This window comes from Ursus arctos, unplaced genomic scaffold, assembly GCF_023065955.2.
Source record: "Ursus arctos isolate Adak ecotype North America unplaced genomic scaffold, UrsArc2.0 scaffold_34, whole genome shotgun sequence".
Taxonomy (NCBI): Eukaryota; Metazoa; Chordata; class Mammalia; order Carnivora; family Ursidae; genus Ursus; species Ursus arctos.
The window spans coordinates 15,495,414-15,514,269 of NW_026623030.1; the positions used below are offsets into that span (position 1 = coordinate 15,495,414).

Genomic DNA, 18,856 nt, shown 5'->3' on the forward strand with positions numbered 1-18,856 from the left:
GGAAAGGCAATGAGAGTAATAGAGAGTAATGATCAAGAGCCAGATTCCGGGTGTAAAATCCCAGCTGTTTTTTGCTGGCTGTATTGCCTTGGGCAAGTCACTTCACCCATGAAAGGCTCATACCAACTGGTTTGTTGAAGATTAAACAGGAGCAACATCTGTAAAAGTGCTTGACATTGTGCCTCATCCGTTTCAAGGGCTCCATAAGGGGTATCTACAGTTATCCTTACAGCCTTAGAAAGAATATGGGCTTTGCAGGTAGACAGATGGAGTCTGAAGCCTGCCTTGACCTTTTACTGACTCGCCTGGGGTAAATTACTTAAGTTTTTTGAGTTTCATGTTCCTCAGCTATAAAACAAGGCAGATAAATTCCAGGAAAAACATCCTTCGGTCTTTCTGCCCCTTCCCAATGTATACTCAACACTGACAACACACTAGAAGAGAGCAGTTAGGGTATGTGGGTGACTCAGTCAGTTAAGCATCTGACTCTTGATTTTGGCTCAGGTTACCATCTCAAGGTTGTGACACTGAGCGCTGTGTTGAGCCCACGTCGAGCCTGCTCAAGATTCTCTCCTTCTCCCTCTGCCCACACCTGCCCCCCCACCGCAACCCCACGGTGTGAGCTCTCGCTCTCTTAAAAAAAGAGAGAGAGAGAGAAAAAGCAGAGAAAACTGTCCCAGGGCTTGGTCTGTCCACAGGCTGTCACGGAAGCTGAGGGAAAGATGTGCACTGGAAGGGAGACAGTCATGGCCTGGCGCTCCAGTGAAAGTGGAAACAAAACAAAACAACTGTTTATTTTTCCTTGAATGCACCGCTGGCTGAAATGGCCAGGCAGAGGTTTATAGAACTTCATTCCCTTAACCAAACATCCCGGCTAAAATGGACAAAAGCCCCTAGTCTTGTCACAGGAGAGCCCTCTGCAGCCAAGTGAGCCCCCAGGTCTCCCTTTCCCACCCCATCACTTCACCTCTTTGCAAAATCAAGTTCAAACTCAATCTCAACAGAGTGTCACTGCAAATTGTTTATTAAAACACAAAGCAATGGACAGTGAAAAACATCCTGATTTTTTTACTTTTTGGTGGGGGGGGGGGGCATGTAAAGGGTAGGGACAGATGGAGACAGCCCAGAAGGAAAGACAGCTCTATCCACCCCTACTGCTTTCCCGGGCCAGCCAGGTTCAAAGCCCCTCAATCACATCTCACTGTGCTGCTGTAAATGCATGTTGTGGCTACAGACAAAGAGTTGGTTTGACCTCTGCAGGGAGAGGATGGGGATCTAGGAGCTACCAGGGCTAAGAACTTGACACTATGCTCCAGTACTTGGTACAGAACAGAGCAGCCAGGCCCAATCTGGAGGGGTGGTGTGGGTTTCCTGACAAGCCAGGTTAGGCCGATAATGGTTGAAGAGGCTGCTCTGAGCTCAGAATGGGCAGCTGGTCCTAGTGTGTGAGAACACGGTGGAAGGAAAATCCAAGGAGGGGACTAATCCAGGGTCAAATTTCTTTTCATTCCCTGGATTATGACACACCAGGGAAGACAAAAGTCAAGAACGCCTCATTCCTGGTTTGCCGTGAAGATCTCCCTGCCAATTCTCCCCTCCCACCTGGCAACTCAGCTCTCCTTTCCCGACAGTTGTCCTTTGAAAGGACGGAAAGCATACTTCAGTTTGTTGTTGTTTTCCCTCATACTGAAATAAAGCACTGAAGCTCAAAATAGAGGTGAGAATGAAGTTCTGCTTCTCCTGGTGCTATGTGCCCCCATCGCACAAGCCTGCCTGGATGTGAGAGGTGCCAGGGCCCTCCCTGCCAACTCTAACAGGACTACTGTTTCCCTGGCTGCCAGCACAATCCTGGCTCCTTGTTGTTATATTCCTGGGGGGTGGGGGGGGGGGTGGGAGGGGACCGTCCCAAGAGAGCCATCCTGCTCTTTTCCTGCCAACCCAGCCAGTCCCCAAATCATCTGCTCTTATCAAAATGATTTGGCAACCGAAGGCAGGCTAGCCAAAAGGCAGCTGGGGAAGGACAAACTAGATCGGCAGCGAGCCACCCATGTACAAAGAACCCGCCCTAGCTGGGCAGCTAACCCACTGATGCCAACCTGGTGTCCTAATAAAATGAGGAAATCTAGCCCTCTTGCCCCAGGAGAGGTCTAAATACAGAAAGAGTCCGAGCTCGGATGGATAGGGAGAAATTACTCTGATCTCTCTGAAGCTTGAACATTAAGGCTTCTTTGCAATTTTCTTAGAGTTCTTTGAACCCTAATTAGATCTTTCCACAGAAGAGAAGCAGACTTCTTCTAAGATTTCTGAACACATCCCAGGTGTTCCTGGTTCTGCTTCTGCACTATCACTTAGCCCTACCCCAGCCTCCTTCCCCAGGGCCACAGCACAAGGAAGCCCAAGGCATCTCCTCCTCCTTCCTTTTTTTGAACAGGAGCATCTGTTAGTCTCACGCTTTGGAAAGCTCACCTGCTCTCCCAGGTCCTTTGGAGAGGCATGGAGGACAATATTACATGTTGCCACTTGATGCCATTAAGGCTCCTCGAGGCAAGAAGACACTTGAATTAGGTCAGAGCCGGCCAGCAAAGGGGAAGGGGAGAGAGGGATGGGGAAGCAGCCCCATGGCAGGGACTCTAAGACCCCTGCCCAGACCTGAATCTAGAGGGAATGCCCACCCTGGCTCAGAGCAGGAGAGGAAAAGGCACTGTGCTGACCGGGGTGGGTCCTGCCCCAATCTCCAGGGAGGGTAGAGAACTTGTGGACTCTTTCCCTGGGCTTCCCAAGGTGAGCCAATTTCTAGAGAAAGGAGTATACCTGCTAGGAAAGGGAAAATACTGCTGCTGTTTTCTGAAGTTCAACTGAGATTCTAGAAGCCATGGCCAGGCCTTCTCAGGAGAAAGTAGAGGCAGGATAAGAAGGAAGAGAAATTCCTTAAAACAGAAGCTTCTCCAAAAAGACAAAGAAGTCAAAACACAATTCTGAAACTGGATTAAACAGTTTCCAGGCACAGAAAGGGGGAGGTAAACTTAAACTTCACTTCATCTCTTCAAAGCCTAATTGACCTCTAATGTGATCCCCCAATTTCAGGCCAGTATCTCATAGGCAAACAGTGGGAAAAAGAGAACAAGGTCACACTCTCAAACCAGCTGGTGGCCCCGGGAGTCTGACACCACTGACACTTAAAGATAACCATCTTTCAAGTCACCAGAATTCAAGATATCCACTGAGCAGCTTCTCCTCCGTAGTGGAGACTTTATGGGAAAATGGATCTGGTTTAGGGGACATGGGTCCCACAGATTATTTCCTGGCACAGCGTTTCAGTCAGCATGAGTAAAACCCAAAATGGCCAGCTGGCCCCTGACCCAAATCAGAGCTAGGCTCCAGACTCTCAGCCCATCCCCAGCAGACATCTTTGTGTGGTCCACCCAGAAACGGAACTGAAAAAGGAGTTTCATCTTGGCCATCTCCTCTTGGCTTTAGCCAGCTGGGGTTAGGGAAATCTAAAAACCTAGGAGAGCATGGATCCAGTAGAAGAGCCCAGACCTCTCTTTCCCCAGGCCTAAGTGGCATCCCTCATCGCCTCCCCGACCCCAGACAGACTCCCTACAGCATAGCCGCCTGGTCCTAGTAATAGCTCAAAATACAGGCAGGGGAACAAACAGTGCAAAAAGCAAATGATGAACAGAGTAATTCGTGACACACACAATACAAAAATAAAAACAAAGAGTGCCCCGCCCCACCCCTTTAACCTAAACTTCATGTACCTATATCATCTTGGAGGAGCCAAAAAAACCCAAAAAAACAAACAAAAAAAACCAAAACAACAATAACAACAACAAAAAAAAGCTTTCAAGTTCAGCATCATGGGCCAGCTGTGACCGGCCCTGGGCAGCTCTGTTAGCTGGGTGGGCTTGGCTCCAGGGGACTCTACCCCAGCCCCCACCAAACTCCTTCCTGTTTCCTCACTTCTCCTTTAGTTTTTGTGAGCCATAGAAAGATGTTCCTTCCTTTCGGACACAAGCAGAGGAAAATGCCCATCCCTATCCCTGAGCTCAGGGGAAAGGAGTGGGCTTGGAAACAGGGGTGGGCTTGGAAGCAAAGCTGCTTGGCTTACAGTACCATTAGGAAATGGCCCCAGGAGCCAGAGTTTCCTTCTGAGACTCTGAGTCACTGAAGGGATGGGTTGAGGTGAGGAGGCGGGACCCCTCCTTCCTCAGAGACCCAGGCAAACTAACAAACAAGGCAAAATGGAGGCAGCAAGTCCTCCTTCCTCATCTCGTCTACTCCATAGGCAGTGGCCTACAGCGGTGGGGAGTTCTGATGGAAGAGGAACCGAAGCCACTGTCGGAAGCCCAATTAATAGTCAGGATGTCCACTGCCCCAGGCAGGGGGTCCCCAGGACCAAGGCCATAGAATGTCATCCTTTAAAGCAGGGAGCTTTGTGAAGCACTCCAGGAAGTGTTCTCTTACTGCAGCCTCAGGCCATAGCCATCCAGATGCCTGACTCAATACCCTACTACTGAGGCCTAAGTCACAGCTAAAATAAAGGGCTCCAACTCTCAAAGGACTAAATGCTGACCCAGAGTAACTCATCAAGAGTCAAAACTCAGGACATGAGCCCAAAGGCTACTTACTTTTTCATATAACAAACAGTTCAATTATATGGAGCTCTTTAAAAACATTGAAAAAAAGAAAAAAAAAAAGAAAGACAAAATTAAACACACTGTAAAATGATGAGCCTCGTTTGAGATTCTGTGCTGTTCCAGCCCAAGCAGAAGCTAATCCTGCTGCCCTCCATCCACAAAGTTCCTTGTAGCTTGGCTGGGTCCTCCCTCATTGCTGCCCTAACTGGGAAAAGGATAACAGTGACCAGAAAAGAAGGGAACAGGGAAGCTCCATTTCCTGCAGAAGTTTTTCCAGGGAATTTAAGACAGACGCTTAGATGCTAAGGTTGGCTTCAGAGCTGCCAGGACTATGGCTGACTGGCAATCTTTCAGCCCCGTCACATCAAGAACCCAACTGTAACTTGGATAGGGAGATGAAAGGGCAGAGGGGCATACTATTAAGATCAGTGAGAGGCGCCCCTGGGCCAGATACAGACAATCAGTCTAGTTCTGTGGGGCAGCCCTGGGCATAAACCAAAACTTGTTGACTTGCGCCACAGACACAAGGTGGGAATAAGTGAGTATCAGATACTAGATAAGACACTCTAAACAGTGGTCAGTCACTTAGTAGGGCTCAAGTCTCTGAGGTGGCTCTTAAATTATGCTAACATAAGCCTTTTCTAATCCAAAGACCAGAAGAGACTTTTAAGGTCAAGTGTTCTGTTGCTGCAGGCTGGAAAGCATCCCTGTCCCCTGGCAGCAAGACCCTACAGAGGGGCCAGTAAAAGAATTGCTGGGTCAGGTCCTCCTGGCTGCTGGCTCAGAGATCCAGGGAGGGAGGTACCAACAAGGTGAGGTGGTAGAGGATAAGACATTCAAGCAAAGGGAACCCCAAATCCCCATGTCTCCTTCCCTTCTTGGCAATAACTTAGCAGGATGATTGAGAGAGAGAGAGATTTCAAGTGAGCCAGATTAAGGGGGGAAAAATGAGAGGAAATCAAGTCCCCAACAGGCACTGAAATCAAAATGATTTGTTGTGGTAACAAGTCAGAGGCAACTTGAGGACCTGACGTAAACTAATTGTCTTGGATACCAGACAGTCCTCTAACTGGCACATGTCAGGGAGACAAGCAATGACAAAGCGCAAACACTTAAGGTGGAACCATCATTAGGCTGAAACCAGAAAGGCTTCCAAGTAAGGAAGTATCTACTTTTCTTTTTTTGTTTAATCCCCCTCTGTTTTCGTCTTTATCTTACAAATTATACACCTTCACACATACACAAAGCACACACACTTTCAATCCCATGACATCTGAAAACTTATCTGGACATCACTTCAGAACATACCCAACTCTCAGCGCTGGTCTTCTCAGGTAATAAGATAACATTTCCCTGCTGTTAATTTCTAACCTAAGAAAAGGAACCGTGTCTGCTGTGGGTTCAGAGTCCTTTCCACTAGGTGTGCAGACGAGGATCCTTGAACGTGTAGGATCCGCTTTACCCTAAGTACCCTGGAGAGGAAAGAGACGGCTGGGGCCAGCCACAAAGAGAGCACAAGGACTGAAGCAGGGCTGGGACCAGTGGTGGGTGAGGGCTGCTCTCTACCCACTCTGCCTCTTTTTTTCTCCTTTAATTTTTGTGTGTGGTTTTTGTTTGTTTGTTTTTTTGTTAATCACTGTGAAAAATACAGAAACCAAAACCAACATGTTTGGTTTCTTTCCCTCACCCCTCCACCCAGTTCAGGATGGTATTTGTTCTCACAACCGGCAGAGGCAGAAGAGGGTTGGAATGAAGACTCCGAAGGCCACCAGGATGGGAAACATGAGGCTGCTGTTGTCCGAGGCATAGGGGTTGGGCGTGCGGGGGCCTGACTGTACCCGGTTCTTATTGGTCTGTCTTTTGAGATTAGACCCTTCATCGTATTCTTCTTCTTCTTCTTCCTCCTCTTTCTTCTCCAGTCCTGGATGAGGCTGCAGCTTTGGTACATCTGACACAAGAAAACAGACACCTTTTAAGTAAGACCCACAGCATTTAAGTGAGACCCTTAAGAGCCGTAAATGAGCCACAATAAAGAGATGCTATGACCTAAGCAGGGTCCACAGGAAAAAAGAGAAGTAGCAGAAATAGCTCCTGGCCTAAAGAACAGCAGACTGCTGCAAACACTAGTCTTCTTTAGATTTAACTAAAACACAGTAAAAGCCTTGCGCCCAGGGAGGCTCGCTATCTCCCCTTCCTGTCCTACTTCTTCAGAACCATGGGAGGACCAGATTGAACAGAGTAAATGACCCGACACCCAAAACTTAGCATTTTCTAATCCCTCCTGCAGCCTTCACAATCCCACATTCCCTTCTGATTCAAACAGCAACTGAGGAAAAGCTGAGCCACAGAGCCTTGGGTTGTCAGCACACACTACCCCTCTGCTCTGCCTCCTCCTTAGGGACTCAAGCTACAAATCTGTTTTTCTGGCAAGACATCTGCCTAGATGTCAGAATACCAGCATCTGGGGACACATCAAGGTGTGCACCAGATGAGCTCCCTGGTGCATTCGGGATGAACTGGGAAAACGCAGAGGCAGAATGGAGGAGAAAAGTCACTAAGACACAAGCCTTCTCCGCAAAAAATCAGCCTGGGAAGCTAGCGGCAGGATCATCTCAACGCTGAGAAAGCGGTACACCCTAAAGCTGGATCTCAAGGACAAGGAGACACTGGAAAGTGAACTTCTGTCCAGTGCAGTCCAGCAATTCTGGACTCTCTCAGAGCATACCAAAACACTAAAGGACTCCTCCTCCTTTTGCCTTTTCCCTTTTTGCCCCCAGGAAACAGATGTCAAAGAAAGAGAATAAGGACGAGTTTAAGGCCATTCCAAAAGACTACAAGGGTCAGGGCACACCAGTAGGTACCATTATTAAGCCAAATTTACAGTGAAGTTAAAGGAATTTGTCCAAAACCAAAAAGCTGATTAAGTGGCAGCAGCAAAATTTGAACACAGACCTTACTCCAAAGCTTACGGCCAGCACCACGCTACACTTCATCCCCAACCATCTGGCTCTGGACTCCCCACAATTTGGCTTTAAGTGTTTTCACAAGAGTGATCAGCTAAATTATTCCCCCAAGGGTTTCCTCAACCATATCCTTCAGCCCAAGGAAAAAAGGAGGTTAAAGACACCACTTACCATCCACTGTCCCAGCCATGATGTAGAGTGCACAAACTTTGGGATTGTCATAGTACCCCTAGGAAATGGGAAACAATGGTCAGCACCACACAGCAGTAAACATTCCCCCTGCACCCATTCTTTTAAACATTTCCTCAGATGGGAGGGCAGAGGGAAAGGGTTACCTTAACAAACTCGATGTAGAGTTTCCCTGTGAAGGTGGACACCTCCCCTTGGACACTGAGCTTCCCCTTTCTGATGCTCATAGGGATGATTTCATCATGAGCTGTGCTGTGCCCGACACGATCAAAGATATCCAAGTCCTTCACCACGACATGGCCATTCAATCGCACATCAAATACCTTCCAGGATTAAATAAAAGAGAGACAATGTCAAGACCATCAGCTTCATACTCCTTTAGCAGCTGGACATCATGTACCTGCCCAGGTTTCAAGTTCAGAAATAATTTTTAAAATGACAGGGCTGGATATAGTCAAGCGTACAGAGTTCGTTACATTAGCTAAATCAAAGCCATGTTCTTTCATTGTCAAGGTCTCATACTGGCCTTAGGGAACAAAGAATACAAACAAAAACCTCAATATGGACAGAAGGAAATTTTCAAGAAGAGACAGGAAAAGTGTAGGGCTAAGGGGCGCCTGGGTGGCTCAGTCGTTCAGCATCTGCCTTTGTCTCAGGGCGTGATCCTGGCGTTTTGGGATCGAGCCCCACATCAGGCTTCTCCACTGGAAACCTGCTTCTTCCTCTCCCACTCCCCCTGCTTGTGTTCCCTCTTTCGCTGGCTATCTCTATCTCTCTGTCAAATAAATAAATTAAATCTTAAAAAAAAAAAAAAAAAAAAAAGAGCAAGGCTAAAAACAAGAAGGTGCTGACAACTGAGGAGGACAACCAGGATCAGGTAGTTGCCAAGAACTAAGATTCTGGCATCGCGTTCTGTCACCAACCCCCAGAGCAAGTGTAGCCTTGTGAGCAATGGGACATTGCTTCTCTAGGGCAGAAGGAATCCAGCTTTTCCTCAAAGCTCACCTGTTCCTCCCTTCTGGGGAGGCTCTTACATTCTCTGGCCCATAGCAGGGGACTATCCAAGAGTGGCAATGTCCCACTGACCAGGCCTCACCTTCTGCTGGGACTGTGCAAAGTAGACCTCAGCAAATTTCAACACCAGCACATAGTCCCCCTCCTCCTTAATGGGCACTTCGTAGCCAAAAGTCTCCTCATTGTACCGCTCTGTTTGATACAGGATCTGGTCCTCCGGGTTGGAACGAAGGATTGGCAGTTTCATACCATAGTCAGAGGCTGGGGACAAAAAACAAAGAGAAACCACATCAGAGGCAAGACACACAAAAAGAGCAGAGACCCCAGAACTGCCAGAGCTATTACCAGGGCAATGCTAGTAAAACCCTCCCAGAGGAAGGGGCCACCCCCTCTCTGCTGGCTCTAAAGAGACCAGACACAAAAGTAAGAATCAGAGAGCCATTGCCGAGGAAGAGTAAAGTGAAAGAAACCAAACACTAATCACCCCAACAGCTCCCTAACCCTCAGAGTAGAACTTTTTAAAAGCCTGTTAAAATAACTTTCCTCAACTGGACAGAGAGTGACAGGAAGAAAACAGGCGATAGCTACAGCTCCTGGCTCCCTGAGAAGGGGAGCTTCAGAGAAACCTCATAGAATGGGGGGGGGGGGGGATGGCCAAGAACTCTGCAAGATGACTAAGTTCAAAGAGAGAGAGAAAGAGTGTGTGTGTGTGCGTTTTCATTCAGAAAAGCTCAAGAGTCTAAAACAAACAGGATATGTTAGGAAAGTCATTTCTGCATTGTCTTTACTGCAAGTAAGATACCAGCTTAGTTGCTTTTTATAATTTTCATTCACAAAGTTCCAAGGCTGGTAAAGAGAAACATGCTCATAAAAAGAAGGGTGTGATGCTCTCTAATTTCCTTTACATGCAAGCACCTTACTTCTCACAAATTCACAAAACTCAACCTCACCTATTCTCTCTTGCACATTCTCCCAGGTAAGCCAAAAGAAGAAAAAAAATTCCTCCTGTGTCCCCAGCACCTAACAAGGTGGCTGGCACATAAACAGGCACTCAATATGATTTGCTGAACTAACACACAGCAACAAAGGAGGTGCCTGCAGAGCAGTGAAACCATGCTATTCTCTCCACAGGGATAGAGCCATCCTAGCAAGAAAAATCTGCCAAGGTCCTACTGGCACCTTTGGCCTAAGATGCCCAAGTCCTGGGGGAGCCACCTTTCCCACTTCACAACTGACAAGGAATAAGGCAGGGTAAAAGTAAAAAGACGCCTGGGTGGCTCAGTTGGTAGAGCATGCGACTCCTGATCTCAGAGTCATGAGTATACAAGCCCCACTTTGGGTGTAGAGTTTACATTAAAAAAAAAAAAAAAAAAAAAAAAGGTAAAAAGTTACATACCTTGGGTCAGTACCAGAAGAGCGGAAAACCTCTATTGCCCCCAGCCCTCTTCCCCCAGCCTTGGTAGGAGACGAGACTATATATGTTTTTCTCCCACCCCATAACAAACTAGACTGGGGTCTTTCTTCAAATATAAGACACCACACTCCAGCCCCAGAGATGAATAGCTATGCTTCCTCCTTCCGAAAGTAGCTTCTCTGACTCCTTTATCCTATAAACACAATGAGGTCTTCCAATACTTTCCAAACTACAGACTTAGCAATAATTTTGGTACACAGGTCCAGTCTCTCCTCCAGCCTGGAATTAAGATTTCAAGACCACCTTCCAATCTCACACAGTGACTCTGAAGACATTTGGCACCTAGATCCTTTGAGAGATGTCCAAAAGCAGTCATCTCTGGAGCTTTATCTTCTGAATCACCAAAACTCCAAAGGGATCTTTTATCTCCAAGGGAGGTAAAAGAGTAACTAAAAGAGCCAGTGGCTAAGGTCAAGCCCTCAAAAAAATAAACATAACAGTTAACAGTTCCTGTAAGTGAACAGTTAGCCATGACATCAGATGGACCTGATGAGACAACGCAACAGGAAACTCATTGCACTTTTGTCTTCGGACTTTTTTCTTCTTATTTCTTCTCAAGAAATCAAAGAAGGGTGCTAAGTAGCACTACAAAGGACGTACTGCCAAGACGCCTCAGCTCTTTCCCAGGCTTAAACCATTACACCAGGGCACAACCCATAAAGATTAAAAGACTGCTATTTCTCTTCCACTTGAGTTCTTAGAATTTCCTTCTTCCATGAGAACTATGATCTTTACAGATTTGGAACATTAACTAGATTTGCTTTGTAGATACACAGAAAATTTTGTGCATGTGTGGGGAATCTTTTTTTTTCTTGCCGAGTGGAAAAAGTGAGAAACTGACAGTAATGTAATTTGTAACAGCCTCAGTCTCACAAGGAAGAAAACTCAGCCATGTGAATAGAAACTACTTAACAACCTTGGAATTACCTTTAAATATTTTCCCTTTAAAGCCCAAGCGGCTTTCCCAGGAGATCTGCCACATGTAAAGTTGCATTTGCCCTAGTCCCAAGAGACACAGCAACAAAAAGGATTTTTTTCTTTCCCCCTTACACTTCATGTATTCACAGTGAAACAGATTTCTCTAAAATACAGTGAAGTGTACACAATCAGCACACTGCTGGAGTTGGCACAATACAGTTCAGACAGTTAACAGAAAGGAAGGGGGCCAAAGGGACTACATTATGCCTGCTGCCTCTTAGTTCAGGACAATGGACAAAGCTCGAAAAATTCAGCCCCAGTTTTACAGTAAGACAGGCCTGGATTTGAATCCTGCCTCTGCCACCTACGATGTGATTTGGAACAAATTATTTTCTCGATGTTTTCTCACCTGTAAAATGGGGGATACCACCTACCTAAATTCTCCACCTACGAAATTCTGCTACTTGGAGGGCCTGCAGATGAAGCCTGCTTCTTAGGTGACAGTATAGGGAGAGAATTCTAAACAAATCCCATGGCCTTGAGCAAATCAGAGGGAGCAATGATTCTCACGCTCTTTTAAGTTCTTATCTCCCCAAAGCCAAATCCCTCCCCAGCCAAAAGGAAGGCTGCCCTCCCAGAGAAGGGTCTTCCTTAGGCTTGCAGAATTAGTAATCTGATAGGCTCAGGCTCTAAGCCACCTTTTTACCCCTCTGGAACCATAATGTGCTCTAGTTATAACTTCATGTAAAAGGTCATCGAGCACAGAAAAAGATAGAGACACTAACCCATTCTGGACAGGAGAGTTTTCAGACTCGGGGCCACTGATTTCTAAAGCAATAATAAGTTATACTAAAAAGGAAAACAAGGCCCAGAGAGGTAAAGCGTATTCTTCAAGGTCAAACAAATGATCAGCAGCTATCTTTCTATGAAGAGGAAACAGCCTCTCCTAAAACCAAGCAAAGTTCTATACTCTCAGGCCAAATAACCAGCTCTTTTCCTCCTCAGTCAGGAGGAACCCAGAATGAGCAAGTTGAAAAGAACCCGGAACGTTCAGCATGCCAAAACCCCAGGTTGAGCACTGCTGAAGCATAGTGGTACTTCCATCTGGTGAAGCACACAAGTTGAAAAAGCCTTTCCCAGGCTATGAGTATCTCCGATGGCACTAGCTATCCTTAAGGCAGAGATGAAATTCAATAAATATTATGGAGTGCTTCTGAAAGCAAAACCACTAGTTGCCCTAGGCCACTCACAGTTACAAGAATGCTGAACTACAAAGACACTACAGAGAAACACCAAGTTCAAAAGCAGGCCAAACCCTTTTCTGGATTAACTTGGCAACAAATACCTGGATTCAGTCAACATAAAATGAACTTCCTTCAGCATGCTAGAAACAATATCACACGCATGTGGCAAAAGAAATAAGACACACAGCTCCTACCGCAATTAGTGTAAACAGCTGCATGAAGCAACGGTCTCCAAATACCTGGCACACCCTACCTACACAGTGCCAGAGAAGGGAAGGCAGAGTGAATGGAATGGCTACCCTTCCCTCGGTGGTGCCGACTCCTCAGCACAGAAAGAAATGAGAGAGTTGCCCCCTGAGAGTGGAAGCTGAATCATATCTCAAGCCCAGGTCTAAGGCCACCAAATGCTACTCTCAGGAACCCAGTAAGTGCAACGTTGCAACAGGCTGGTCCAAGCTGAGGCTGACAACCAGCCTCCACTCTTCTTCTACCCCTTCCTACTGCTGTAATTCATGGTCCGTGTTTGTCATACTCTCACAGAGTGGAGCAAAGAACCTCTGTTTATAGAGTGCCCCAATGGCCAGGGTCCAAGATAGGGCTCCAGTACACATGGGCTTGGGTAGATCTCATGTAATTTTACCTGCTACAATGAACTCCAAAGAAACTGCAACCATGAAGCAATAACCCAAGGAAGCAGAGCCTGGCTGAATAATGACCAGCACCAGCACCTCCCCCGCTCCACCCCCAAAATCACCTACACCACAAATTAAAACCAGGATTTCCAAATAAGAGGAAAAGCTGGGAACTAAACCTCTATAATCTTAGCTTTTTCTTCTGCACAATAAACCTAATAGGATAACATAACCTACGTGAGGCCTGGTATCTGTTAAGTGAAGGAAACCATCTGCACACTGTCCTCACCACTGCTATCTCAAGAGGCAAAGTCCACAAACGGTCTCTAGTTTCCTCAAGGGCTCCTTCCTCCCTGTCCACACCCGTGAAGAAAGAGGAAGGGTCCAGGATGGAGATAGCAATGACCTCCTGCTTATGTTAAGTCTGGCTTTGGCTGCTGTTACAGCTGCTAAAAACCGGAGCCCTGACTCAGCTGAACCCAGGCTACTGAGACCTACATGCCAGGGCTAACTGAATTCCAGAACAAACATAGAACTTCAGAAAACAGCCCTGTGTCCCAACACCCTCACATGTATGGAAGCAATAAACTCGTTAATATAACAAACTCCAGGACACTGCAATTAACTTGGAAGAACGAAGTTAAACCCTTTCCTAAAGGCAAGAGCCAAATCTGGGCATCGTGGAAAGAATGAGAGAAAGTCTGTCTCTTGGTTTTCTGGAGATGGCATACTGCCAATCTGGCAGCCTCTGAACCCAGCATACAACATAAATCTCCTTCCAACACATGAAGTAAGGAACTTCCCTCTTAAACCTGTTGTCCAATCTCACTTACAGAAGAAACAGAGTCTACAGCAGATTTTCCCAAAGTCTGATCTGGGGATAACCAACATCAGAAGCCCCTGGTGCAGAAACGTGGGTTTAATCTATTAGGTCTGGAATCTGCATTTTTAACCAGCTCCCCTGGCAATTCTTACACCAGCTTTGAGAACTGTGCAGCTCTCTAAAAACTGCTGTTGCTAGTCAGTTAAGTCAGAATCATTTTTCCCATACACTGGAAACATACCTCAGAAGGCCACTTAGGGTGGGCTCTACACACTCTGGGACACAATACTCAGATCTTACACTGGCTGACCCATTTGACACGCTTACAGCCTCACGTGCAGGATGGCTTCAATATAACCACCCTCTAGGGCAGCCTCAACTTCCCCCTTTAAGCACACATATTCCAAGCTCTAAAGAGGGGACGGGAAGAGGCTACAATCAAACTTTCCTGGCCCGTCCTCTTCCAAGATTCCTTTCTATGCTGGCTAAGAATCAAGCCCCGCTCCTGCAGAAGCGGTAAGGAAAGGGGCTGGTTTCTGGGATGTCAGGAATCTACCAGGAGCTGTCTTGATAGAGAGCAAAACCACCCAGGCCTGAGACTCTGATAACCTACAACCCGTCAGGCCTCGAGGTGGCAACAGGCCTCCCTCGTCTTTACTTTCCCAGATCGGGTGGAAGTGAGGGGTTAAGAAAATGCAGGATGTGAGGTCCAAATATAACTTCTCGCCAACTCTGCCTCAATCGTTCTCCGTAGCTTCGAGCCAGCGCCAGGCTCTGAGCTCGGACCGGGTCCCTGAGGAAACTGCAAAGAGAGAGACTTGGCTCCCGAGACGTGGCCCCAGTGTCGAGGGGGCTCAGGGCCCGCAGCCCTCGGCCGGCTGTGCCCAGCGCGGCAGGCCCCGGATCCCACGGCTCGGCTGAGGGGCTCTCACCTCGGCCCACCCGGCCTTCCAAAGGGTCCTTGCGGAAGTGGATCCCGTGCACGTCCACATGCGCCTCGCCGCCCGCGTTGACGGCCCAAATGACGCTCTCGGACAGCCCAGCCCCCGCCGAGCCGACCACGCCGAGCCCAGGCCCCCGGAGCGCCGGCAGCAGCAGCAGCAGTAGCAGTCGCAGGAGCGCCACGGCGGCTCCCTCAACCGCCCGGGCCCCCAGCATGGCGGCCACCACAGCGGGGGCAGCCTCCGCCGACCCTCGTGCTCAGCCGGCCGCCAGGCCGCTCCGGACTCAGAAGAACAGCGCCACGAGCCGCTCTGCCTCAGCCGCCGGAGACATGTCGCTCTCAGGCCTCCTTCTCAGCCACCGGTGCCGCCTCCCACCTCAGAACAACCTACCCCGCCGCCCAGCCCCCGGCCACGACCCCGCAGCCAATCAGCGCCCGACCCTCATTAATTACCCATCACCCCGCCGGGAAACGCCCGTCCATTGGCTGCCAGGCGAGGGAAAGGGCGTGGCTACTCGCAGGCGCCGGCCCAACCATCAGGCTCGAGAGGGAGCGCGCGCAGAGGTTGGGAGTTCGGTTGAAGCGGCGGTTCGATGCGGAAGTGGCGGGGTGCAGCGCCCGGGCGGCCCCGGAATCCCGCAGCTGAATAGGAAAGGTGGCCTAGGAGGGAAGGTTTACAGTAGGGCGCACTGACACGTCGCCAGCACTTCCGGTGCTCCAGATCTTGGGACCGAATAGGCTCCGGAGGGGGCGTTGCTGACTTTCCCGCCCCCTCTCCCTTTCTCAGGGAGACGCATGAACATGAGCTCTAGTAGGCGTAGCAGTGGACACTCTTCCGACCTGAGCCTCAGTGTTTTTCTCCTTGTGAGGCAGAGAACCCATCCCTCCAGAGAGGCCAAAAGCACAGGTCTTCAGGGAACGAGTCCCACGAGGACAACACCCCGCCCCCACCCCTGAGCAGGCTCAGGGCTGGTGGTAGCGTCCAGGAGGCCACCCAATCAGAAGGCTCCAACGCAGCGGAAATGCGTGGCCTTGTGGGGGAGGGGCTCCAGGCTACCCGTGTATCCATGGTGACAGCCTCGGGCCCGCCCCAACTACTCAGGGGCTGGATCGGGACTTCCCCCGCATGGTGTGGGGAGTCTAGCGTGGTTTCCACTCTGGAGGTGTAGGCTCGCACGGAGGTCTGTCTCTGCTCTTTGGCAGTTCACCCAGCACTTTACTACATTGACGATCCCTGCGCTGTGGTCGCTGTCCGAACCCCCCAGTTCTCATACCGAGAAAGTGAGGCCCAGAGAGGGTCGCAGTATTGGCCAAACGGTCACACCGCAAGTTTAGGGCAGAGCCAACGCAAAGTCCGCAAATATTTTTTGAGACCCTGCTACTGTGGTTGGCAGATTTAGCATATAAAATACAGGAAGCCCAGTTCAATTTGAATTTCAGATAAACAAATGGAACATATTTATGTGAAAAAATAATTCATATTTTGTTTAAAGTCCAAATTTAACTGGGCTTTTGCATTTTACCCGACAACCAACCTTACCTCCTACGTGCCAGGCAATGAGCTTTGTGCAGCAGTGAACAAAAACACACCCAGGGTCCTGAATGAGAACAGCAGACTTTGAACTACCCACAGCTCAATTATTTAGTTAGAACAGAGATAAAGGAACAAAATGGGATACCAAAATGGAGAGTATCAGTGAGGGATTTAAATGCCCCATAATTCCTTCCCCAGCCCCCCAGGGCCAGACCCTACAGAGGTAACTTTTAGAGTATCCCCTTAGTCCCACTTCTCCCCTATATTTGGCAAAGATCTGGACTAGCTTGCTCCCACAGACATGTTTTCCATATCAAGTCACCTCTGGAGTCCTGCACTAGGGTGTCTTATCCCACTCTCCACTCTTTGGAGGAACCTGATAAGTCAGCACTTGAATGGCCCTCAGAGCAGGGGTATGGTGCAAATGGGGATCACAGGTACAAAGAGGTGCCGGGGGCTTCCTCCCTCCAAGGCAGTTGACCTGCAGAGCCCATGTTCTAGCCACATACTACCTCCAGAAGCTCACGTTTATTTTATCCGTAAGGCAGCCTAGCCTAGTCCAGGAGAAACTATCACAAAAATGGATTAAATCTTTGGGGAGGACTCAAAAGACCCAACCTTAAGCCTCCCCTCCATTCCCCAGATCCTCGGTCACCCCATGAGATGAATAAGATACTTGGCTAACCCCCACTGGACTCCTCAAATTCCATTCCTGGCTGGGCTACCGGTGTATAGCGGAGCTTGGCCCATTTTTTTGAGATACAGTAGCTGGTGGATTAGACTAACTCTTAGGTAAAACAAAAGTTCTGAGACCTGCAGGCAGGATGAGCCTGGAATCTGAGCTAGATTGCCTGGGTCCTAACCCTGTTCCACCGTTTACTCACTGTGTGGCCTTGGGCAAATGATACACCTCTCTGAGTCTGAGTTGGCTCAACTGTGAAACTAGTAGTTCCTACTCTGAAGGCTAGATCTGAGGTTCATAGAAAGTAATGTAACCATTTGACCCAGCAATTTCACTCCATTTTACCCAAGAAATGAAAATGTATCCACACAAAAACTTAAACACGAATGTTCATAGCAGCGAAAGGGGAAGCAACCCAAAAGTCCATCAACTGATGAATGGATAAACAAAATGTGGCCTATCTATATAATAAACTATTGTTGAACCAGAAAAAGTAATAAAGTACTGGTATACACTACAACATGGATGAACCTTGAAAACATTACGCTGAGTGAAAGAAGCTAGACGTAAAAGGCCACAAATTGTATTACTGATTTTATATAAAATGTTCAGAATAGGCAAATCTATGGAGACAGAAAGTAAATTCGTGGTTGTCTGGGGCTGGGGAAAGGGAGGTGGGGGGATGATAGCTAAATTCTATTTTAATAATTTACTTGAAGCCCACCAGCACCCTCTCGGGATGGAGAACTTGCCCTCTATGGAGTGACAGGAACTGAGATTTTGGGGTCAGAAAGAACTGTGTTCAGTTCCTTTCTCAGTGGCTTCCCAGCTACTTCTGTTACTCCTTTTCTCTGCAATCACCTCTCCTAAAATGCAAATAAGATCACCCACCTCACAGTTGTTGTAAGGATTAAACGAGATGTTTTAAAATAGACACCTAACAATGAATTATCTGAAAAAGAAATAAATCTGTTCCATTTACAACAGCATCAAAAACAATAAAGGGGCACCTGGTGGCTCAGGCAGTTAAGCATCTGACTCTGGTTTAGGCTCAGATCATGATCTCAGTGTCCTGAGATCGAGCCCCACCTCTGGCTCTGCGCTCAGTGGGGAGTCTGTCTGGGATTCTTTCTCTCCCTCTCCTTCTGCCCCTCCCCCTCGCGTGCTCCTGTGTGTGGGCGCGCATGCGCGCGCTCTCTCTTTTTCTCTCTCTCTCTCTCTCAAATAAATCTTGAAAAAAAAAACCAATAAGTACTTGGGGATAAACTTAACTAAGTGGAAGATCTCTACTCCGAAAACTATAAGACATCAGTGAAAGAAATTGAAGAAGACATAAATAAATGGAAAGATATTCCATGTTGGTGGATTGAAAGAACTAATATTGTTAAAATGTCAATAATACCAAAAGCCATCTATAGACTCGATTCAATCCCTGTCAAGATTCCAATGGCACTCCTTTACAGAAGTAGGAAAAAAACACTCCTAAAACCACAAAAGATCCCAAATGGCCAAAGAAATCCTGAGAAAGAAAAAACAAGAGGCATCGCAATTCCTGATTTCAAAGTATCTTATAAAGCTATAGGCATTAAAAAAAATTGATGTCCATCAATTATTTCTCACTAAAGTTGGAAAAATTTTTTAAAAATTTAATAGACACCATTTTTGTTTGTTTGTGGAAGAAAAATATACTTTTTGTGGAAAATACAGACAACTCAGAAGAGAACTTTAAAAAGATAAAATTCACTATAATTCCATCCAAAGCTGGGATAAGGCCTGTAAACCTGGGCCCCGATGGACAGT

The 18,856-nt window shown here is 47.7% G+C and overlaps 1 protein-coding gene across 1 annotated transcript; it reads right to left on the bottom strand.

Moving 5' to 3' along the window:
* Positions 1 to 1,006: 1,006 nt before the first annotated feature.
* MLEC (malectin) lies at positions 1,007 to 15,260 on the bottom strand. The gene is made up of 5 exons (XM_026515017.4): positions 14,830 to 15,260; positions 8,889 to 9,067; positions 7,939 to 8,115; positions 7,775 to 7,832; positions 1,007 to 6,588 (listed from the first exon to the last, which is right to left on the bottom strand). Exons 1-5 carry the CDS (start codon positions 15,053 to 15,055, stop codon positions 6,359 to 6,361), a joined length of 870 nt encoding a protein of 289 aa, XP_026370802.1. The 5' UTR covers positions 15,056 to 15,260; the 3' UTR covers positions 1,007 to 6,358.
* Positions 15,261 to 18,856: the final 3,596 nt, after the last annotated feature.

Coding starts and splice junctions, on each gene's coding strand:
- MLEC (XM_026515017.4), bottom strand. CDS start 15,055: ATGCTGGGGGCCCGGGCGGTTGAGGGAGCCGCCGTGGCGCTCCTGCGA. Junction 7,833..7,938: donor TCTACATCGAGTTTGTTAAG/GTAACCCTTTCC, acceptor CCCATTTCCTAG/GGGTACTATGACAATCCCAA. Junction 6,589..7,774: donor CATGGCTGGGACAGTGGATG/GTAAGTGGTGTC, acceptor TTCTTGTGTCAG/ATGTACCAAAGCTGCAGCCT.